This window comes from Trachurus trachurus (assembly GCF_905171665.1).
Source record: "Trachurus trachurus genome assembly, chromosome: 12".
NCBI lineage: Eukaryota > Metazoa > Chordata > Actinopteri > Carangiformes > Carangidae > Trachurus > Trachurus trachurus.
Genome location: NC_139908.1, coordinates 3572892 through 3597899, shown reverse-complemented (window position 1 = coordinate 3597899; position 25008 = coordinate 3572892). Strand labels below are relative to the sequence as shown.

At 43.8% G+C, this 25008-nt stretch overlaps 1 protein-coding gene across 1 annotated transcript; it reads right to left on the bottom strand.

The window, feature by feature from the left end:
- Positions 1-956: 956 nt before the first annotated feature.
- On the bottom strand, positions 957-24682 carry LOC310995033 (transcription factor 7-like 2; the record flags this gene model as incomplete). The annotated part of the gene is made up of 12 exons (XM_083983960.1): positions 23838-24682; positions 22330-22399; positions 20891-21030; positions 9235-9312; positions 8698-8803; positions 7460-7544; positions 6578-6634; positions 6162-6284; positions 4807-4975; positions 4169-4276; positions 3188-3236; positions 957-1663 (listed from the first exon to the last, which is right to left on the bottom strand). The coding sequence occupies exons 1-12, from the start codon at positions 24030-24032 to the stop codon at positions 957-959; spliced, it is 1887 nt and encodes a 628-aa protein (XP_083840086.1). The 5' UTR covers positions 24033-24682.
- Positions 24683-25008: the final 326 nt, after the last annotated feature.

Sequence of the window (25008 nt, the reverse complement as noted above, 5' to 3'; positions counted from 1 at the left end):
ATTAACACAGAGGAACCAGAAACAGACTCTTTAGGACCCAGTGAAGCACCGCGAACCTGTGACATCATCGTTCATCCATCAGAAAACGGTTTTTAGAAAAAAGTGACAAAAAAATACAGCGTCTGAAGAAGAGAGAGTCAAATATTGACCAGTTTTCATACTAAATATAAAAGTGATACATCTATAAAAAAAAAAAACAAGTTTAAAAAAAAAACGAGGCGTCGTATTTACAGCGTTTTAAAGGGATAGTTCAACATTTTGGCAAATTGGCCCATTGCCATAATCCCTATAGTCATAGCAGTAGGTTCGTTACCTTTAATTGTCGATGCAAGCTATTTTTAGATCGGCGGAGCAGAGCCGTGAGCTGCTCAGAGCTACGCTACGGAGCCTCATGGGATTTCTTGGTTTCCCTCATTAAAACTCATCAAATACACAATCCAACAACTCCACAACGCTCTGGTGGACAAGTTGTGACCTGCACATTCACCACACTATGAGATAATAACACAACGTTACAAGACAGAGTTGTTTTAGAGGGAAATTCATGCAAAACTGCTGATGAGTGTTGCGTTCAGGGACAGTTTTTCAGCAAGCAGTCTCTGTATTTACCCTGTATTGACCTCGAAAACGGCTCAGTTTCGTAACATTCCCTTATTATCTCATAGCGTGGTGAATGTGCAGGTCACAACTTGTCCACCAGAGCGTTGTGGAGTTGTTGGATTGTGTATTTGATGAGTTTGATGATGGAAACCAAGAAATCCCATCATGAGCCTCCGTTCGTAGTGTAGCTCTGAGCAGCTCACGGCTCTGCTCCGCCGTTCTAAAAACAGCTTGCACCGACAATTAAAGGTAACGAACCTACTGCTATGACTATAGGGATTTATTATGGCAATGGGGCCAATTTGCCAAAAATGTTGAACTATCCCTTTAAAAAAAAAAAAAAAAACGGAAGACGCTCACAGCTGATTGGTTCTTCTGAGGAAGAGCGGCTGCGACTGCATCAAGGCACCACTGTGAGCGTTGTGAGCGTTGCTCGCCGCTGCTGATTGGTGGTGGTGGTGGTGAGAGGAGGAGGTGGGGGGCGGGACCAGGAAGGGCGGGGGGAGGGGCGAGCTCCTGCAGGAGGAGGAGGAGGCGGCGAGCGGCGAGGAGATGGGCGTGTCGGAGGAGGAGGAGGATGAGGAGGGCGTGGACGGTCCTGTTGTCATGGTAACGGTGCTGCGGCCCAGCGGGGGGAGGAGGGGCGTGGTCGTCCGGTGGGGCTTGGTGGTGAGGGACAGCGGCTGCAGCTGCTCGCCGCCGCCGTACGGGGACGTGTGGCCGAAGTGCGTGTGCTCGGTGTGTGTGGGCGCGGGGGCGGCGGGCGAGGCGAGCGCCGTGGTGGGCGTGGCCGGCGAGTCCAGCGAGGAGGCGGGGCTCGCCTGGGACAGGTGTGTGTGCGTCAGGTGAGACATGGTGGCGTGCTGCGGCTGTGACTGTGACGGGTGGTGGTGGGGGCGGGGGGGCTGAGTGTGTGCAGCGTGTGGGGGCGGCGGTGTGAGCACGGTGTGGTGGTGGGAGTGGGAGTGGGAGTGGGAGGAGGGGGGCGTGTCCTCGGGGCCGGGGGAGGGGGAGGAGGGGCGGGGCCGCTTCAGCTGGGGGGGGAAACTCTCCGCTGCAGGAGCTGAAACACACAGAAAGTTTAGTTTAATTTATTCGTTTAATACGGGACAATGTGCATTTACATTAATCATTTAAAGGCCCCATGCTGTGCACTTTTCTCTGGGTTTATTTACCTGCTGATGTCCCTAACAAGATGTATCACTGGTTTTGAGTACCTGTGATCTGCTTAATATGGTTTATTCTGCCCCTTTCTGTTGCCTCTTTCTGGAGCTCTAGCAGGCACAGGTCATTTGGCCAATCAGAAGAGAGAATGAGAACCTCTCCTCTGATTGGCTCACTGTTTTTGAATGGCATGCGGTCAGGCCAATCACAGGCAAGTAACTGAAACCTAAGCTGCATTCATAAAAAAAAAAAAAAAAACTGGTCACGGTGGGCGGAGTTACCTTGTGTTTGACATCACAGAAAGGAGGAAGTGCTATCTGCTCGTCTTAAAGAGAATGTTCCTACAAATGGGCGGTGTGTGTTTCTCCGTTTATGACCAGTCTGATGCATGGGGCAGTATATACGTGGCCCAGAGACCTCCCCAAGCACCAAAAAATAACCAAAATCAAATTTTTCATGCCATGGGGCCTTTAAAAAAAATGAAAAGATGGTTGCACCAGATTTAGCTCCCAGCTAATTTCAGCATTCACACTATTGTTCTTCTGTTCGGCCATTTTCTTCTGCCTTTTTACGGTCTTCTTCTAGTCCTTCATACTTTGTGCAACAATTTTCAACAATTCATATATCAAATCGTGCAGCTTTTTCTGGACATTATCGGAATGACTTTTCAAATATTCATACTTTTTGCAATATTCAACTATTTCTATTTCTATTTTTTTTCCCCCATAGAGAATGCATTGGAATAGTCTTCAAACTCTTCAAATCTTCTTACTTCTTTCAGCCACTAAAGCTTCACCATACTTTCTGCTAGAGACTTCATTCAAATTCTAAGCTGTAGACAAACTTTTTAAGTGTTCCTCTATGACTCAGCTTATTGATATCTTCAACAGTTTCCGATATTTGGCCGTTTTAAAATCATTAAGTTTTTTGACAAAATCCAGCTTTATAATGGGTGTGTGTTGCATCTAACGAGCAGAGCTAGAGTGGCGACATCGTCAGCCAGAGTGGAGAGAGGCAAAAAAACATTCTCAAAATGTTCTGGCTAAACCGTCAGCACGGCCACGGTCAAACATTTGTATGGTGATCACTGCTTGCACTATTTGCTAATTCTGCAATAACGTTCAGCTGCTTTCAGCATTCACACGCATTTCCATCAGGAAATGCTACTTTGTCTAGTTTCCATCTGTAGTCCCTACACATAACATATAAGTAATAAAATACACAGAATACAAGCTATTATACAAAGATGAGGCATAAAAAGATACAGAATGACAATGGACAACATTTAGACAACAACATGTATGAGGTAGGCAAAGTGCAAAGTGCTCATAGCAGCATGATTATTCACACAGAGTTCATGAAGTCATTAATCAACTTGTCATTAATAACTGATCAATAATTAATCAATAATCGACTCTCTCACCTTCAAACTGAGTCTCGCTCTTCGCTCTCTTCCTCTTCTTCTTCTTCCCCTGAACAAAACACACACACGTTTAGTCTCACATGTTGTTGGTGTGTGTGTGACTGGACTTAATGGACATTAAAGGAATAATTTACCAAAAAATGAAATTCACCCTCATGCTGATGGATACTCCGGAGAAAATCTTTATTTATTTATCCCCGAGGGGCAATTCAAGAGCACGCAGACCCACACACATGCATACAAAACCATAAGCATGAAATAAATACAACTTTAAAGTGTAGTGCATTAAAGGAATAGTTCACCCAAAAATGAAATCCAGTCATTATTGACTCACCCTTATGCTGATGAATACTTTTTTTTTATTCCTCAAAGTGCATCTGGAGACCCGGGAGGCCGGTTCCTAGTCCAACCAAAACTTTATATGAGAGTCAATAGGGACCGACACAAAAACGTCCATAAAACTACAGAAAAACCATTTAATATTCCTCCACACTGCTCGTCTGTGATTCAACACAGGACTGTTGAGGCTGTAAAAATGTCCTAAATGCCGTTGTTTCCAGTAAACTCTGGACTATATCCCTTCAGGACTCTTGGATTGCAGTGGACGAGCAGTGTGGAGGAATATTAAATGGTTTTTGTGTAGTTTTATGGACGTTTTTGTGTCGGGTCCCATTACTCTTCTTTCGTTGGACTAGGAACCGGCCTCCCGGGTCTCCAGATGCACTTTGAGGAATAAAAAACTACTCCGGGGTATTCATCAGCATGAGGGTGAGGCACTAATTTTTTTTTTTTTGGTGAACTATTCCTTTAATGCACTACACTTTAAAGTTGTATTTATTTTATGCTTGTGGTTTTGTGTGTGTGTGTGTGTGTGTGTGTGTGTGTGTGTGTGTATGTCTTTGTGCTGAACTGCTCTTGAATTGCCCCTCTGGGATAAATAAAGTTTTCTGAATTGAATTGAATTGTATTGTGTGTACTCACGTAGTTGTCTCTGGCCGACCAGCCGGGGTAGAGCTTGGAGTGCAGGAGTCTCTCTTTACGAGCCAGTTCGTAATATTTGGCCTGTTCCTCTTTGGTCAGAGAATGCCACTGTGGACGCAATACACACACACACTGTTAGATACACATACACACTGATAAAAAAAAAAAAAAACACACACACAAACTGATAACATGCAAACACTGTTAGATACACACATTGATAACACACACAAATACATATTGTACAATATTCTGACTAAAGTGAAACAATGAAATATTGAAATAAATATTAAGAAAACGACTTTATTTCTAAAATACGATTCATTTCTCATTTTATTCTACAAAAGTTTTACTTTTTCACAACTTTTCTCTACATTTTGTGTTTTTTTTTTCCTTTAAACTATTTTTAAACTTAATTCTACAAACATTACAACTTCCCTCTCTCTCATGTTTCTGATATTTATTATTTCAGTGACACTGTGGTTTGTGTTTGTGAAGATAAATGTGATTTTAAACCTCATGGAAACATGAATAAAACACTGCTAAGAGTTTTTATCTGATGTTGTCATAATAATAATAATAATAATAGTAGAAGTGTGTGTAATAATAATATTAGTAGTGTGTGGTGTGAGTCTGACCCTCTGTCCCAGGATCTGGTTGATGGTGGCGCTCTCCTTGACTTTACACTGCGACACCACCTTGGGTCTCTCCTCCCTCATGTACAGCATGAAGGCGTTGAGCGGCTTCTTGATGTGCGGCCTCTTCTCCTCCTCCTTCTCCTGCTGAGAGTCCAACATCATCGACTTCCTGTCACACACACACACACACACACACACACACACACACACACACACATGCACACACACAGTTAGAGTTAGAGGTCATGTGACCCGCTGTGTAGTGTAGTACAGTATAGTGTAATGTAGTGTAGCGTAATGTGTAGGCTAGTCAGGTGTAGTGTAGTATAGTGCAATGTAGTGTAATATGGTACGGCGTAGTGTAGTGTATAGTATAGTTTGTATAGAGTAGTGTAGTATAGTTTGTAGCATAGTTTTGTATAGTATAGTGTAGTACAGTACAGTACCGTACAGTAAGGTGTAGTATATTATAGATTAGGTTAGGTTAGTTCCGACCGGTTCCGACCGAGCAATTTGATTGGACAAGAGACGTTCCCTGAGTGCTGATATACAGTATAACAGCACTGGGACTTTTTACAGACGTTATCACTCCGCTGTTCAGCTGGACAGGAGCTAAGTCAGAGCTACGCTCCCCATACAGGAGCTGCCCCATCTCTCTGCTGCTGCTACAGTTATAAACGGACCTGAACATTAAAACCTGGACCTGACCTGGTCCGTCTAATTGGCGATACATCTCTACTAAACCCGGCTGGGGAAAAAAAAATCGCCGCGGGGGCAACTACGTTTTGACGGTGATGTGTTTTGATATTAGCGTTAGCTGTTGTTAGCCACGTAGCTCAGCTACTTAGCTTCAACTGTGTTTATATTGATTACATAGATGATAAACAAATGTAATACGGTATCGATAACGTCTCTGTGTCTTCACGCTGGTCCTGTTGCTCCGGTGCTAATCAGACACGGGCTCAGAACTAGAACCAGAACCAGCACTGGAAGCAGCTCGGTGGAGAAGCTTGTAGCTAGTAGCAAGCTAGTATGAAATGTTTATGTGTTGCCTGGCAACAGCCTTGTCTCCCTTCCAGTTGCGGAACTATTTCTGTTGGCGGAGCCAAAGAAATGATTAAATAAACAAACAAATCATAATCTCTTGTAGTTTATTACTGTTAACTAATAAAATGATCTCGTAGCAACATCACACTGGAGGTCGTATTTATTATCACTGTATAGTGTATAGTATCATGTAGTATAGTGTGTAGTATAGTGTAGTATTATAGTATAGTGCAGGTCCTGACCCCGGCTGGTTGTTGTTGTATTGTATAGTATTGTGTAGTATTGTGTAGTATAGAGTAGGTCCTGACCCCGGCTGGTTGTTGTTGCTGCTGGTCCCCGGCTCCTGCTTCACCGTGGTAACGATGGCCGGGTGGGGGATGGAGGACTGGGGGGTCGGCACCAGACGGGGGGAGAAGCCACTGGACACCAGACTGACACACACACACACACACACACACATGTTCAACACCACAGACTATGAACTCGTCACAATAAAACCTTTGCACTAAGCCTTCAAAATAAAAGACACAAAGAATAAAACAAACTTTTCTCTCCAGTGATTTACAGTTACAAAATTAACTCAACTACGAGATCACTTTGACCTTTGACCCCAGAAGTCTAATCAGTTCTTCATACAGTCAAATTGTCTGTGAGATATTGTGTCCACAAGGACGAGACGACAAGGTCGGGACGAGACAAAGACAAGATGGCGGCTGTGACTCACCTGGACAGAGCAGCAGGTGAGAAGCCTCCAGCCAGGGGGTACATGGTCTGACCGGGCCTGAACACAGGAGGACACACACACACCAGACTGGATTAGGTCACTGGAAATGGACTTTTCCCGTGGTGCGGACACAAACCACCAATCAAGTGAACCTTTTCTGATCTAACAGACTTCAGTTGTTTTCAGAAAATGCAGAAAATCATCACTCATTAGTGCCGTGCCAGTCAAAATGAGCCAGAGAGGAGAGGACGCACCCGTAGCTAGGGCTGAACCATTTTAGGAAAAGATCTAATTGCGATTTTTCTGGCAGATATTACGATTTCGATTTGATTCACGATTTTCTACAAATCAAGCTTCAGTGCAATATTCATAATGTACAGTAACATTTACAAACATAACAAAAAATTACATCATACCATTAAAACATTAAATGCCATTGCTCTAATGCGGTGATTTCAACACTGTACAATTAGCACGATATAGCGCATTTACTATAAAATTGCAATTTCGATTAGAAAATGCTAAATCGTTCAGCCCTACCTGTAGCCGTCTCTTTTTGTGCAAGTGACGTAAATGCACACATGTGACCGGAAATACCGTATTCAAAGCGAGAAATGCATCCATGACCTCCATTGTGTTACTATTGTGCTCCTTTTTAATGCAAGATCCCATTGATAAGTTTCATCCAATGACTGAGCGACTGTGAGACACATGTGCTTTTATTTACAGAGTCGGTCTGCTTGTAAAAAAAAAAAAAATGCAACGTAAATATGAACAGCACCAAATTGGGACTTTTCCTCATGTGAATACGCGTCACATACTGGTGTGTGTGTGTGTGTGTGTGTGTGTGTGTGTGTGTGTGTGTGTGTGTGTGGTACTCACAGCCATCCGAGGTGGTGTGGGATCTGAGCCATCCCTCCAGGTGAGACGGGGTAACAGGCAGCGTGAGGCGACCGGGACATCCCTGCTTCAACACAGCAGCAGCACAGCAGTCAGTCACATGTTCACTGTGTGTGTGTGTGTGTGTGTGTGTGTGTGTGTGTGTGTGTGTTTATAGAAGGGATCTGATTGGACGATGATATGGAGGTACATTTGTGTCTTTATTATTCAATCAAAAGAAAAGTTGATTTAGACAACAACAAAAAATTCAATCAAAACAAACTTCACTTCAATCAAAAGCAAAACATTTCAATCAAAGTCAAAAATTGCATTTGAGCACTTTTTTTTTTTTGATTGAGGTGAGTTATTATTTGATTGAAAATATTTTTTGGGATTAAAGTCATCTTTTTGTATTTAAGATATATTATGTGTAGGATAATTGTGTCTTTATTATTCAATCAAAAAAAGTTGATTAAAGAACTCACTGCAATCAAAAAAAACTTTTCAATCAAAGAAAAAAAGGTTCAAATGCAATTTTATGGGTCTCAGATATTTTTTGCATTCAATTCATTGATTGAAAAGGTTTTTTTGATTGAAGTCAAGTTTGTTTTGATTGAAAATATCTCTTGTGCAAAACATATCAAGTGGAGAGTTCTCTGTTATCATGGCGGGGACTACGACGGCTGCCAGGGCAATACTTATTCTCTGAAAGACACCTAAATCCCCTGAACTAAAGAGTGGATAAACATTATGGTTAAAACAGCTTCATATGAAGTTATGCTCGACAAGATGAATAACAGGAATAAGGTCAAGGCACCAGTCTGGGACTTGTTTTGGACTCACATCACTATGACTGATGATCATACAGCTTGAACACCGTTTTCTGAGTGTATCCAACATGTATGTATCCACCTGTTGTATGTACAGTATATGTTCTCCAGCTATGTGAATGCATCAATATGTCCCCTATACACCATTGCATCATTTATATCATTTACATAATTTATGTGGTATTCTTATTTTATTTTTGTTTTGCTATGCCACTGACGCCACATGTAACGTGCATAAGATGTCTGAAAATGTCAGATGTACTACTGTCATACACCAGAGATAAAAGAAATAAAAACTTGAATTACAAAAAAGAAAATATCTCTTTTGTTTAAATCAACTTTTCTTTTGATTGAATAATAAAGACACAGATGTAACTCCATACGATGACAGGCTGAGTGTGTAGTCTTTACCTGCGTCAGGAGAGAAGCCGGGCGAGGCTCTCTGGGGGGAAAAGGCCTCGGGGCTGTAGGACAGCAGCGGGTGCAGGTGGGTCATGTGGGGGTGCACGCTGTTGGACTGGACACACACACACACACACACACACACACACAGAGGACAGGTGGTGAGTGCAGCTGCAGTTCCTCCTCTGTCCACCAGGTGTCAGTCAGACTCAACCTGAGACCGTCAGACCTTCACAGTTCACTTCCTGTCTCTGAGTCGGACTGGACGGAGGCTCAGCAGGGACAAAAAGCCTCAGACTGAGTGAGTGAGTGAGTGAGTGAGTGAGTGAGTGAGTGAGTGAGTGAGTGAGTGAGTGATTGATTGACCGGTCAAGACCGAGCGTCACATGATGATGTTTCTGCTTCTGCTTCTGTGGAACCAGAGGAACTTTCTAGGAACTTGTGGTGGTTTTCTGTGGAACGGCAGCGTGTGTGTGTGTGTGTGTTTCACCGTGTGTGTGTGTGTGTGTGTGTGTGTGTTACCAGGTGTGTGTGTGTGTGTGTTACCAGGTGTGTAGGAGTAGCAGAGTCTCTCATCGTCGATCTTCCAGGGACGTCGAGCAGAGGCCACTGGAACGGTAGATACTGGAGGGAGAGAGAGATTTATGAATTTATTATTATCATCATCATTTAATATGATTATACATATATTAGGTTTATTTGTTTAGCACAAAAAAAATGCGTATAACACTGCGCAAGGAGGGAACGAAGTCCTGGCGACAAAACCTTATGAATAGTAATAGGCAGATCTTGTTTCCTGTTAATAAACTTATGGATGAAGAGGCATAGAGATCTACAGTGGAAACCGCTTAGTAATCAACCGCTTATGGATCAAAAGGCCTGGGACAGAATAATTTCTATACAAATGCTGGTTAAGTAATTTGTTTATAGTAATCAATAAATCCGCTTATAGTTTTCATTTTTGGTCATTTTATGAATGAAAATGTGCAAAAACAATTTCAAAACTACGTGTAGCCTATTTATTTTATTTTCGGTGGTGTCCCTTTAACGTGCACTGCTGCAGCAGCCCGCTGCTTTTATTTGAATATATTTGGTTCTGTGAGTTGTGTTTGTTTTGTTTCATTGATTCTTGACACTTTGGCTACATAGTTCTGGTAACGTTCATGACAATAAAGATAATTTAAATTGAATTGAGAGAGAGAGAGAGAGAGAGAGAGAGAGAGAGATAGAGAGAGAGAGAGAGAGAGAGAGAGAGAGAGAGGATGAGGATGAATGAAAACGGAGTAGGAGGAATTGTACTTGATGAAGCTGCAGAACCAGAACTCTTCATCATCATCATAATCATCAGGTTTTATAACTAAAACCAGGGTTTAGACCAGTGGTTTTCAACCTTGGGGTCGGGACCCCACGTGGGGTCGCCTGGAATTCAAATGGGGTCGCCTGAAATGGCTTGTAATTACTAAAAAATGTTTAACTAAAAAATTACTGAAAAAAATATTCTTTTAACTAATTATTATTCTTTTTAAAATCATGATTAAAACACCACACACAATCATAAACAACTGTGAGACAACTTGTGAGGTCAAAATGGGGTCGCGAGGCAAAAAAGGTTGGGAACCGACTCACTGGTTTTAATCTGATTCGTTGGAATCGGTCGATGAGTTGAACAACAACAAGAACATGAACTCTCCGGCCTGCGTTAACGAGATGTTGGTGATAACGAGCAAAACTGATTCTTCCTGACTGCACCTGAACTCATCACCTGTCAGTCACATGTTCAGTTCAGTTTAGTGTATAAAATAAAACCCCTGAAGCATCAGCTGCTGCTGGGTTATTTTGTGTATTCGACATCTATTATAGGAAATAATCACACACCCACACACACACACACACACACACACACACACACACTGAAAACCACACAAACACACACACACACTCACACTCGTCATCAACAAACTGTGAGGACCTGGAAACATCCGAGTGAGCAGGATGTTGCGGTCGCTGCTGATGCTGATCTGATACCAGGTGAGATAACGCTGCTCATCTCCCACATGTTTACATTCCACACACACACACACACACATCTACACACACACACACCTACATACATACACACTCACACATCTACACACACAGAGATTCACACACCTACACACTTCGACAGAAAGAGAACTAAGTTATGAATAAAATATATTTTTAAAAAGACACCGAGCTGAAGGTCAGATGGAAAAATCACCAGCAGAGTGTGTGTGAATGTGTGTGTGTGTGTGTGTGGGGGGTTGTGTGTGTCTGTGTGTGTGTCTGTGTGTGTGTGTGTTGAAGCTCTCGACTTGGCCAAAGACAAAGAGTCCAGAAAGTTTTGCCTCCGTCCGCCCTGCCCCCACCCCCCGAAAACCTCCAGAGTCCAGACTGTGAGAACAGAGACCCCCAACCCAACCCCCCCTTCACACACACACACACACACACACACACACACACACACACACACACACACACAGCACAAGACAATAAAACGCGGTCTTTGCTGCTCATTGGGCCGTGAGTGACGTTAACAGACACGACAACAAGCTCCTCCCCCTTCTCCCCCTTCTCCAACAATAGTCAATTATAGAGAAATGATGATGTCATAGTGATGTCATCAGTTGGTCCTGAAGAGCGACGGGGGAGAAGACCGATTTTTCTGAGGAACCCTGAATGCAGCATCTCCGAGCCACAGGAAGCTCCGCCCACAAGTACGCATCATCAAGGTGTCCCGTCCAGGTAAACAGGAAGTAGATCTGCAGAAGGTCAACTCCACTTATTCATGAGGGAGTGGTGGAGGCCGATGAGCCAATCAGGAGCCACCGTGGGCGCCGACGTCATCGACTCATAATCTCTGTCCCCTGGCATTTAAAAAAACATAAAACACAAAAAAAAAAAGACACACAACCCCCGGAGGCTTCAAAATAAAACGAAAGCCTGGAATTTTCTAAATGAAAACTAAACCCCAGAGTTTTCAAAATAAAACACAGCCCTCTAGGGTTTCAAAATAAAACCAAATGCCAATGCAATTTTCATAATAAAAACACAAACCCCAGAGCTTCCAAAATAACATTCAACCCCCAAAGTTTTCAAAATGATGCTGAATTCCCTAAAAAAAATGTCAAAATAAGACACAGCCCGAATGGATTTTCAAAATAAAACAGGCCTAGCAGTGTTTCTGGAGCTGAAAACTGGTTCAAGCAAAATGGCAGCCTCATATGGACAGGAGTGTGTTTTTTCCACAGCACCTGAATGCATCACATCAGAAGAAACTGAAGAGTCATTAACAATCTTAAAGGGATAGTTCAACATTTTGGCAAATTGGCCCATTGTTTTTCATCATCAGTCTCTGCATTTCCCTCTAAAACAACTCTGTCTGGTAACGTTGTGTTATTATCTCATAGCGTGGTGAATGTGCAGGTCACAACTTGTCCACCAGAGCGTTGTGGAGTTGTTGGATTGTGTATTTGATGAGTTTGATGAGGGAAACCAAGAAATCCCATAATGAGCCTCCGTAGCGTAGCTCTGAGCAGCTCACGGCTCTGCTCCGCCGTTCTAAAAACAGCTTGCACCGACAATTAAAGGTAACGAACCTACTGCTATGACAATAGGGATTATGACAATGGGCCAATTTACCAAAATGTTGAACTATCCCTTTAAAAAGTGATCAATCTGAATAAACAATTAGTAAAAACTTGTGGTGAAGATGGAGATGAGGGAGAACTATTATTATTATTATTTCTAAATTCAAGCAACATGTGGAAACAGAGGAGGTCAGTGAACGCATCGTGAACTCAGTCGTTGTTAAAGAGGGAAACGACGAACGAGGAACCAAACAGCCGCCATGTTGAATGTGAAACTAATTACATTTCTCCCTCTTATCCACAGCTCATCTCACTCACTGGGCCTCGGACACGTGCACGCTGACACACACACCCACACACACACACACACACACACACACACGCACACACATACACACACACCCACCACGCCCCCTCCTCCTCCCTCCCCCTCTTCACCGCTGCAGAAAACCCCGTGACATTTGAGGACCGTGGCTGTACACACAAGCAGAGCACTGTCCAACATACAAGAACACACACACACACTCAGAGACACACACACACACACACACACACACACACACACAGACAGACACACAGACACACAGACACACACACCAGGAATCCTGTTCTCTAGAAACACAAACACAGAGTTGCAGCTCGGTCCCGTCCCCCGTCCAGAGGCCCGAGGAAGCTCCGGCTGAGAGCGCTAACTGGATCCAGCTGTTGGAAATACCAGGAAAATCAATGTGCGCACACACACACACACTTAGACACACACACACACACACACACACACTCACACACAGACACAGACACACACACACACAGACACACACACAGCACAATCACTCTATTACAGGGGGAAGCATAAAATCACCGTGTGACTAGAGGCAGAAGTTATTAGGCTGACTGCTGTTTATGAAATACTACACACACCCACACACACACACACACACACACACACACACTTGAGACAAAGGGTAACAGATGTGAAACGCACACACACAGACACACACACACACATTAGGACAGACTGGATCTAAGCTGCTGCAGCCGATCGATCGGGTGTTTTACTGTTGATTAGAAACAATTTAAAGCTCATGAATGAATCCCCGGCTCCCAGACAAAGACAAAGACATCCCTTCTTTGTTCCCGTGGAAACCACAGTTTCCTCCTCATCGCCGTCGTCGTAGTAATGGAAGAGTGTGACGGACAGGACGATCACAGAGACAGAGGGTTAAAGGACAATTCCGGGCAATTTCAACTCGGGGCTGTATTTTCGTACAATTGTGACTTTTTTCTCATAAAATGATGACTTTATTCTCTAAGTCTGATACATATTTTTTCCTCAATGTGGCCCTACTACTCCGTCAGTGTAACATTTTAGGTCTAAAAGAAGGAATCTGAAGATTTTCAGTTTAATTGCTACTGTTTTGCGGTAGTTGTGTCTGTCCGAGAAGTTTATTTACTTCAATGAAGCCGACATGTTTGTAAAACTAGATTAATTCAAAGTCTGGCGGAGTCGAGACCCAAGTTGACGCTTGGTGTGTTCAGGTGCAGTCGGAAGCTCCCGTTTGTGTCATAAACACAGGAATATCAACTCTTGACTTGCTTGAAGTGAATAAACTTCTCGGTGCATGTTTGAGTCGCCGTCTGACGCTGTCTGTGGCTTTGAGGGATGGAAACAGCCTAAGCAGCAGAACTTCAATCCGCTCCCATTCATCGCTGCCGTGGCGATGCGGGGACAGACACAACTACCGCAAAACAGGAGCAATTAAACTAAAAAAATCTTCAGATTCCTTCTGTTAGACCTAAAATGGTAGGAAAATACATGCAGCCCCAAGTTGAATTTGCCCGGAATTGTCCTTTAATCATGAGACAGAGTGACAAAGGGTTAATGTGAAGTTGTTGTGTGTTTCAGAGCTCCAGTTACAGCTGGAACTGCAGGAAACAACTACACAACACACACACACACACTTACAGACACACACTTACACACTTAGACACACACACACACACTTGCAGACACACACACACACACACACACACACACACACACACACACACACACACACACACACACACACACACCGAGTGCAGCTGCAACACTTAAACAAACCCATTTACAGTTATTGTAGATTTCCTGCTCACACACACAAACATGTGGACTGAGGTGAAAACAACTGTGCAGTGTGTGTTGTGTTGTAAAACCACAGTGTTAGTGTGTGTGTGTCTGTGTGTGTGTGTGTGTGTGTGTGTGTGTGTGTGTGTGTGTGTGTGTGTGTGTGTGTGTGTGTGTGTGTGTATATATAGGTGTGTGTCTGTAAGTGTGTGTGTGTGTGTGTGTGTAGGAGGCTGGTATTTTAAGACGTTGGAGACAATGTGGAGTAAACAGAGGAATTCTGGGATTGTCCAGAGGAACCCACTTTACCTAAACAAGCACAGACACACACACACACTGTTACACACATATATACACACAATGTTACACACACACATATATACACACAATGTTACACACAGACACACACACACACACACACGGCCGGTCAGAGACTCTCCAGTCAGTCTGATCAGTTCATCTCCAGCTGCCATTCACTGCTGCTCAGGTGTGACACTGCTATGAAGCTGTGTGTGTGTGTGTGTGTGTGTGTGTGTGTGTGTGTGTGTGTGTGTGTGTGTGTGTGTGTGTGTGTGTGTGTGTGTGTGTGTGTGTGTGTGTGTGTGTGAGTGTGTGTGTGTGTGTGACCAGTTTAAACAGTCAACCACCATCTTTTATTTTTTTCTTCCTCCTGTGGTGAAGTTTTTCCTCCATGAACGACGACATGAGTTCAACCTGAGAGATTCTTCACCCACTGACCCTGAACGCACCACACAGTGTGTGTCGTCACCGCTCAGTGTGTGTGTGTGTGTGTGTGTGTGTGTGTGTGTGTGTGTGTTCAGGTTGTGTTGTGTTGTTTGAGTTTAGATTGACTGATTGATTGAAATCTTTATTTCTAACATGTCTGAGCAGTGAACAGAGAATCAAAACAAAACCAACTAACTAACTAACTATCCATAATCAAAGAAAAATAAAAATAGATAAAAACGACTTATTTTACTACTAATTAACTAATAATAATAAATAAAATAAAGTTAAATATGTTTGAAAAGGAGTAGGAAGAGGTCAAAACTTATTAACTCCTACCCTCACTCTCTATTTCCTTATGATTATTTATTTTTATATACTATATTTTATTCCTTATGACCAATTATCATTTCATATAGGCTATACATACATATATATAGCCTGACAAGCCAGACTATATCATTAACATGTCTAGTCTGGCAACGACCGGTAGACCTCGGCTCAATCCAGGGGGCGGGATGAAGGCTGTCTTTCAAACTGCCTCTGCACCAGTAGGGTAGCGCTACGACCAATCAGAGCAAAGAGCAGGATGACGTCGGTAGATTAAACTTTTCCCATATCCCTTCTGTAAAACATCAAATACATCCTTCTTCTAAATGAACGACTTCAGTTCAGTTTCTTGCTCAACTTTGAAAGAAAATGACAAGTTTGATTCTTTCAAAGTTGATGCCAACGCCGATTCAAACGATCCCTTTGCCAAAGCCATCTTCTTGTCATGTTTTTCACCATCGTAAAGTATGTCGTCATGGCGTTAACCCGCCCAACGACTCTCTAAACAGACAGAGCGCTGTGATTGGTGAACACAAACGGTGTTCGAGACTCAAAAAGTTCCTGTGGCTCGTTTCTAGACCTACGGAGCAAAGAGATTTGCTGCCGCTAGGGGGCAGCTAGATTTCTAGGCTATAGATATATACACAGTACTGTGCAAAAATTGTAGGCAGTTTTAGGCAGGTGTGAAAAAATGCTGTAAACTAGGAATGCTTTAAAAAAAATGGAAGTGTTAATAATTTATTTTCATCAATTAACAAAAGGGAGTGAATGAACAGAAGAGAAATCTAAACTAAATGGTTATTGGTGTGACCAGCCTTCATTCAGATTTATGAAAATATTCTTACTTCATAGCACTTTTACACTGCTGCCTAATACTTTTGCACAATACTGTATAGTACAATATACTTATCAGTATAATACTGATGATAATAACAACTCAACAATAACAACAGTTGAGAAGGAGGAGATTGCCTTGCACAGCACAGATCAGAACCTCACAATGGTGCCGGTGGTGTCAGGAATAAAGTGTAGCTACCAAATAAATGCAATAGTGACCGGTGTAGCTACCAAATAAATGCAAGTAGTGACCGGTGTAGCTACCAAATAAATGCAGTAGTGACCGGTGTAGCTACCAAATAAATGCAAGTAGTGACCGGTGTAGCTACCAAATAAATGCAAGTAGTGACCGGTGTAGCTACCAAATAAATGCAAGTAGTGACCTGTGTAGCTACCAAATAAATGAAGTAGTGACCGGTGTAGCTACCAAATAAATGCAGTAGTGACCGGTGTAGCTACCAAATAAATGCAGTAGTGACCAGTGTAGCTACCAAATAAATGCAAGTAGCGACTGGTGTAACTACCAAATAAATGCAAGTAGCGACCGGTGTAGCTACCAAATAAATGAAGTAGTGCAGCAGCCTCAATAAATGTGTCCAGCTGCCAGAGTTGTCCGGTTGCGGCTTCCACAGACTCCCAAAACAAACGTCAGAGCAAATTTCCTAACAAGCGTTATAAACTGACCACAGACTCTGGATAGCGAGGCTAATTTCTGTTAGCCCGTCTATGGTGTTTTACATTATACGTTAGCATTAAGCTAGCGGACGTTATGCTTAGTTGTGACACTGGCTGTGTGTGTTTTGAATGTTGTTTCAAACTATGTGGGTTTGATTGAACATCTTTGATGCTTAAATATATATATATTACCGCTTAATATATTGCTTTACTCCTCTACACCGGCCGTTACCATGGTTGTATCCATGGTACCTGCACCGGCCGTTACAATCGCAGTCGGAACGTTTTAATTACGCGATGTAATACGTCATTAACAGTGCGGCGGAGTAATGTCCGAAAGTGTTTTTTCATTTGACCAGTGAGTCACTATATAGTCACTATATTGAATTCACTATATAGTGAGTAGGGAGGAGAGAATGAGGGAGGGATTTCAGACACAACCTGAGTTTCATTGTGTTATTTGAATGTGGTTGTGTTCAACTGTCCCGGTCGAGTTGATAGAAGCTCAAACAAATGATCTGGAGCATGATGTGAAAGGCAGCGTGTGTGTGTGTGTGTGTGTGTGTGTGTGTGTGTGTGTGTGTAGACAGGTAGTCGGAGCTTCCTGCCTCCTCCAGTAAACAGCCTGTGTGTGTTATGGTTCAGGTAGCGTCCAGTCAGCGTCAGTGTGTTGTGTGTGTGTGTTTACCTTGAGCTGCTTCAGACTGCCAGGAGGCTCATCACCCCCCCCCCCCCCTCACTCACTCACACACACACCCCCCCTCCTCTCTCTCTCTTATAAACACACCTCTACCAGTGAGCGGGACACAAGGTCTCCAGTGTGTAAAGAGAAATGTGAGGGAGGAGCCGGAGGAGGAGTGTGTTGTCTCAAGGCAACAGGCTGAGTCACACGGAGGAGAGAGTGTGTGTGTGTGTGTGTGTGTGTGTGTGTGTGTGTGTGTAGAGAGAAGCCACAGGCAGTTTGTTAGGTATAATGAGATGTAACGACCCCCCCCCCCTCCCTCCCATGGAGCCGTGCATTAGGACCATTCAGACTCTGCTAATGACAACAATGACCCACAAACACAGGAGGAGGGGGGGGGGGGATTACAAAGCTGAGGAATGCAGGTGTGTGTGTGTGTGAGAGTGTGTGTGTGTGGGCCAAATCCACAGAGGAAAAGACTTTCAAAACAAACCAGAGGAGAAGAGGAAGAAGAGTAAGGAGGAGAAAAAGTGTAAGAAGAAGGAGAGTAAAAGCCTTTGCACACTGGGTCCGTTTTTTTTTGTCCGATATTGCCACACGTCAAAAATAAATTGGACCTCATGTTGTGTCGATCATGTTTACACACCGAGTCCCAAACTTTCGTCCGTCATTAAACTTTTCTGGACAGGTTCGATTTGATGGGTTTTTCGCATCCGTGAAAAGTCTTTTGACCAATCACATCAGAGTTTATAGGCTGGAGAGGGAGAGAGAGGGGGGGGGGAATCACAGCTGAGTGGGTACTTGTCTGTGACTGTGTGTGTGCGACAGCCGCTGTTCAACGCTGTGTGTGTCTGTGTGTGTCTGTGTGTGCGTCAGCCGCTGTTCAGGATCATGGGAATTGACCGTGTTCTGTTTACTGTGTGAGCTAATAATCAATATCTATCAAACTGGACCACTGACATCCTATAATAAACAGTTGAAGTGATGATGATAGTTCCGCTGCTCATTAACAAGCAGCAGATCCTCTCTCTATTGGCTCCTCTCAGGATGGACACAATATTTTAATTTTTCTCTTTCATTTCTCAACAAGTGAGAGAACCACAAAGTGCATCAATGCGTGACGATTTTTGTCTCCCTCTCCGAAATTTGGAACACAAAATAAAAAACGCATGCGAATAAAACGCAACGGACTCGGTGTGCAAGGAGCCTGCGCGTTACGTTTTTTGTTGGACGACGGATACGAAAAACGCATGCGAACAAAACGGACTCAGTGTGCAAAGACCTTAAGGAGGAGAAAACGAGTAAGAATAAGAAGGAGAGGAAGAGGAGTAAGAAGGAGAAGATGAGTACGAAGACGAAAAAGTGTAGGAAGAAGAGTAAGATGGAGAAAGAGAGTAAGAGTAAGAAGGAGAGTAAGCAGCGTGTGTGGATGACTGATCTGCAGCTCTGAGTCTGGAGTCAATAAACATGTAATAAACAGCTAATAAACCTGTTGTTACCACAGAGCTGTAAACTCCAGAGCAACAAGCTGACACCTGAACGCACCACCACCACCACCACCACCACCACCACCACTCCTCTGCTTCATGTTTGTCCTGGACCGAGCTTTAAATTCCTCTCTCTGCCAGCAACCAGGACCGGTTTAGATCCACAGCTCTGAGTCTGGAGGCCCAGAACCAGAACCAGAACCAGAACCAGAACCAGAACCAGAACCAGAACCAGAACCAGAACCAGAACTGGTCCTAGACCTGGTTCTGGTTCTGGTTCTGGTTCTGGTTCTGGTTCTGGTCTAATCCAGATCAGCCTCCTTAAAGCTGCTGCTGCTGTGGAGACGTCAGGAGATTGAGCAACAAGCAGCAGCAGCTAATCTGTGTGTGTGTGTGTGTGTGTGTGTGTGTGTGTGTGTGTGTGTGTGTGAGCTCATTCCTGCTGCAGCAGCCTCACTGTGTCCAGGCCTGTCCCATCACACACACACACACACACCACACACACACACACACACACACACACTCACACAGACACACACACAGAGAGACACACACAAACACACAGAGACACACACTCAGAGAAAATCAAATACTAGTGCACAAAGAGCAGCTTTTAGAGACGGTGATGAGTCAGGCCTCAGAGAGAAGCAGCTCCGACCTGTCGAGGTGAGTCACACACACACACTAACACACTCACATACACACACAGACACACACACACACCGACCTGCACAGGCAGAGTTTGGTTCAGTTTGTTTCAGGAGTTAAAAACAGGGAAGAAGCTCCGTCAGAGGTCAGAGGTCGTGTGAGGTTTGAACTGAGAGAGAAGCTCCTGTTTCTGCTGCAGAATGATTCATCCTGCAAACATCCCACGCTCTGCTCAGGCCCTGAACACATCACGAGTTCAGACCCATAGTTATCGATTATAAAAGTTGCATTGACTCAAGCTTCTCCTGAACAACAACAACATCATCATGAAACTGCAGGTTTTAAGTGTTGCCTTCACTTCCCCTCTGTAAACTACAGTTTTCCTCTGCAGGAACTTTTTCCTTCTTTACTAAAAGCTGAAACCAACAAACTCCTGTCGTCACAGATTAATGTGATCGTTTTCTAAACCGACTGATTAATCCTTCTTTAGTCTTTAAAGGGATAGTTCAACATTTTATCAAATTGGCCCATCACCATAATCCCTATAGTCATAGCAGTAGGTTCGTTACCTTTAATTGTCGGTGCAAGCTGTCTTTAGAACGGTGGAGCAGAGCCGTGAGCTGCTCAGAGCTACGCTACGGAGGCTCATTATGGGATTTCTTGGTTTCCCTCATCAAACTCATCAAATACACAATCCAACAACTCCACAACGCTCTGGTGGACAAGTTGTGAGCTGCACATTCACCACGCTATGAGATAATAACACAACGTTACACCGACAATTAAAGGTAACAAACCCACTATGACTATAGGGATTATGGCAATGGGCCAATTTGCCAAAATGTTGTACTATGCCTTTAAATGGTCAAAATCTCCCATGATGCACTGGGTCAGACTCAGATCTCAGTTTTCTGGGAGCAGCTTCATTCATGTCACTGCACCTCCTCGGCGGGAGGTGCAACCAGGACGGACAACATCAAGACGAGGCAAACACAGCTGGATACCGTGTGTGTGTGTGTGTGTGTGTGTGTGTGTGTGTGTGTGTGTGTGTGTGTGTGTGTGTGTGTGTGTGTGTGTGTGTGTGTGTGTGTGTGTGTGTGGTTACCGTGCGGCCGCCGGGCGTCAGCGCTCCGTTGGCGAGGTAGGGGCTGCACAGGTTGCCCAGGTCTGGGATCATGAAGAAGGGGTAGCCGACGTACGGCGAGGGCTGGAACAGAGCGCCGTCCTGCTGCTGCCGCCGCATCGCTAGGAGACAAGAGACAAGGGTGACATCATCAGAGCGCGTCAACGATCAGAGGTTCAGGAGGAAAATCAACCCGGTAACATCAGAGACTTTTAAAGACAGCGACTTTTTGTCGTTGATATCAATGAACCTTCATTTCAGACTGAGTCAAACATCGTTTTATCGATTGGAGGAGCTGAACATTGAGCCGAGCGCCGATGGAGATGTGGGACAAAGAGTTTCTGAGTCGCACGAAGATTTAAAAGTGACACAGATGAAGCTCAGTAATTATCCAGTAATACATTCATTTAGTCTTCTATTTACTTTAATTTAACTTTTTTTTTGCTTTGTTCTTATGTTCAGGCTGTGATTTATTGTCCATACCATGACAGCTTCGAGTACAGCTCAGTCTGCAATCTGCTTCATAATAATCACAATAATATGATATGATATGATATGATATGATATGATATGATATGATATGATATAATATAATATGATATAATATAATATAATATAATATAATAATAAAAAGTCCTGCAGACTGAGCAGATCTGAGAACATTCGCCTGCAGGTTGATGGAAAAGTTTGTGCAAATTTTTAGATTCATTCTTATGTGTCAAATAAAAACTAAATTGTGTTTTGCATCACGTCATCCAGCTTCTGGAGATCAGTGCAGTTCATTTAAACAAAAAATAAGTAAAACATGATACTGGTTTCCTTTTCTTTTCTTTTTTTTAAAGTGAATCCAACTCCCTGAGTCAGAAGGAAATTAAAGGAAGATTTAAATCACACGGTTAAACAATTTGAACGTGTAAAGGTCTGTTTCTAATGGTGCGTTCAATGACTGTGTGTGTATGTGGGAGGTGTTGTGGTGGAGGGTCATTCTGAGGTCTGCTCCTCTTTTCACTTTCACTTTCCAGGTCGGTTCTTCCTCCAGGATCTGCTGAGCTCTACAGGAATCTGACCCCCCCCCCCCCCCTCACCCCTCCTCACCCTCCTCCTCCCTCCCTCCTTCAGTCAGTCTGTCTGTGTGTGTGTTGTGTGTTTTGTGTTTCCTGAGCTGCAGGTCAATACAACACACACACACACACACACACACACAGAGAAATATTTTACACCCACACACTCAGAAAAGAAATCACAGCTCAGTGTCTGCTCTGATTTAAAGTCAGGAGATAAAACAAAAAACAAAAACTTTGCACAAACTTTTTCCCCCTCTGCACCACAGACTCTTACCTGTGCAGCCAGGTGTGTGTGTGTGTGTGTGTGTGTGTTTGTTAATTGTGTGTGTTACATGTGGGTATAAACTTGATACCTACCCTCCTCAAACAGCCGACTCTGCCGGGCCCGGCTCTCCAGGTCTGGACCGGGCTTCGGCCGTCTGTCTGCCTGCATGGACAACACACACACACAGATACACAGATACAAAATGTAAACAAAACCCTGACCAGCATTGTAGAGATTGTGCAGCAGCCACACACACACCAACACACATCAACACACACCAACACACACCAACACACACCCCCAGGATCCACAGACTTTTGACACCAGAAGTCACTCAAACTGTAATTTATATAAACTAGTGTTGTGCGATATGGACTAATTATTACATCCCAATAAACTATGTATATTTTCATGCATTCCCCTTGTAGCCTTATGCATTTTGTATTATTATTGTGTGTTGTGGCATGAGTGACACCTTCAGTGACCTTAATGACGCCACTACAGGCAAAAACATTGCTTTTTTGTGCACCGATCAATCAATTTTGAGATTTTGTGCTATTTTGCTTCCTTAAGAAATGGTAGAAAATCCACATTAAGGTGTTTTTTTCTACTTAATTTTGTCTCTTTTGTCTGTAAATTTCTCCTAAATTCACCAAAAGGTAGTCCCATAACCCATGTCTATCAGGTATTTCCTTTGTATCAGCAACAAACCGTAAAAGTACCATTGACAATAGCAATCTGTGGGATTTTACAGTAAACCTTTAAAGGGATAGTTCAACATTTTTGCCAGTTCTCCTCACCATAATCCCTATAGTCATAGCAGTAGGTTCATCACCTTTAATTATCGGTGCATGTTGTTTTGAGATCGGCGGGGCAGAGACGTGAGCTGCTCAGTGAATACAATGGAGGTGAACGGTACAGGTCTCCTGTCCCTCATCAAACTCACTTCAAACTTCCATGGTTTAGTTAGTCGTGGTAAATGCATGGATTTTTTCCCCCCAATGAAAATCTGTAAAATGCATGGATCATCACACCAGCTTTTGACAATGGATATCACACAAATTGACATCCGTGTTAAAAGCCAGCGTTAATAGATCCATGCGTTTACCGCAACTATGACAACAACTGAAAATCATGGAAACGTAAACGTACAATTCCACCGGAAATGCAAAACCGGCTTCCGGTTTTGACCATAGATGACATTCGGAAGACTTGTGGATACGTTATTATGGCATAGCGTGGTGAATGTGCGGGTCACAACTTGTCCACCAGAGCATTTTGGAGTTCGGGTTGTGTATTTGAGGGAAAGGCGAAAGTACCATTGACTTCCATTGTGTTCACTGAGCAGCTCGCATTTCTGGACTATCCCTTTAATCTAAGTAATTAGCCTAACTTGGGAAGTTTCATGGTGATGCCTGTCAGTTTAATTATTTTGACCCTATCCACCTGTAGTATCCCACCTTAATTAGGGCTATCTATCTATCTATCTATCTATCTATCTATCTATCTATCTATCTATCTATCTATCATCTCATCTATATTTATCCCTTATCTCATCTCATCCCATCTCTTGCCTGGTCCACTCCGGACTTGAACTCACCTCCGAGTCGGACCCGCTGTTGGTCTCGGACTCGTTGACCAGGGAGGACTTCACGTCGTCCAGGTCTCTGTCCGCCGACACGTCGTTCCTCTTCTCCTCCTGCTCCCCTTCGTCCTTAAAGGCGATCAGCTCGTCGCTGGCGCCCAGGTCGTCTCCATCTGCCCCTCCGCCGCTCAGCTGCTGCGGCTGCGGCATCTTGTTGTTAGATTGTCCCTTCCTCTGTCTGTTAGAGTTGGAGCAGTAGTGGATGATGTGACGTTAGCCGCCGCTAGCAGCTAACGGCTAACTATAACAGTTCAGCAACAGTTCAAAACTATTAAAAAACACCCACAACACCGGGGGGAAGCCTGTCCGAAAACCTCCCGTGTGGGGTTAACTCTGAGCCGGACACATCACTTTAAGGTGTTGCTGTGAAGTTTAGCAGTGTTTTGTCCCCTTTTGTGTGTCTTTTTATGTTTAAAAAACGTCTAAAAACCAAACACAACAAACTAAACTAGTAACTAGCTAACGTGCTAGCTGCTGCTGCTGCTGCTGCTGCTGCTACCTGCTGCGTTCACGGACGCTCCGATTTCTCAGCGTCGAAATTCCTAAGGTGTTGGGAGGGAGGAAGAAGAGAAAAAAAATATCCGAAAAAGAAAAATCCGACTTGTTTCCTTACGTGAAAATGAAAAAATAATCCACACGCGGAGGAAAGTCACTCATTTATTTAGCCCGCCTGGAGCTGCTGCTGCTGGCATGGTGGTGGGGGAGAACCGAGCCGAGCCAAGCCGAGCGCAGAGTCCGTCCGCCCGCTACTACCGAGTGAAAAGTTTCGGTCCTCTTCGGTGCAGTTTGTCCAGCAGGAGGAGGAGGAGGAGGAGGAGGAGGAGGCCGCCGTCGTCTGGGTTAATAATAATCCCTACATCGTTAGTCCAGGTTGAAACGTGCATAATCCCACAAAGACAGAGTGTGTGTGGTGTTTTTTTTTTTTTTTTTTTGTTGCTTTACAGTGTCCGTTTCCGCATTTCACAGTGTTTGCTGATTCAAGAGGTTTTTCAATCTGGAGGTTGGAGGAGGAGGAGGAGGAGGAGGAGGAGGAGGCGTGGGAAACAGAAGAGCTGCTGAAGTGGACTGAGAGGAAAAGACCGAAGAGGGAGGAGGGAGAGAGGGAGGGAGAGAGGAGGAGGAGGGG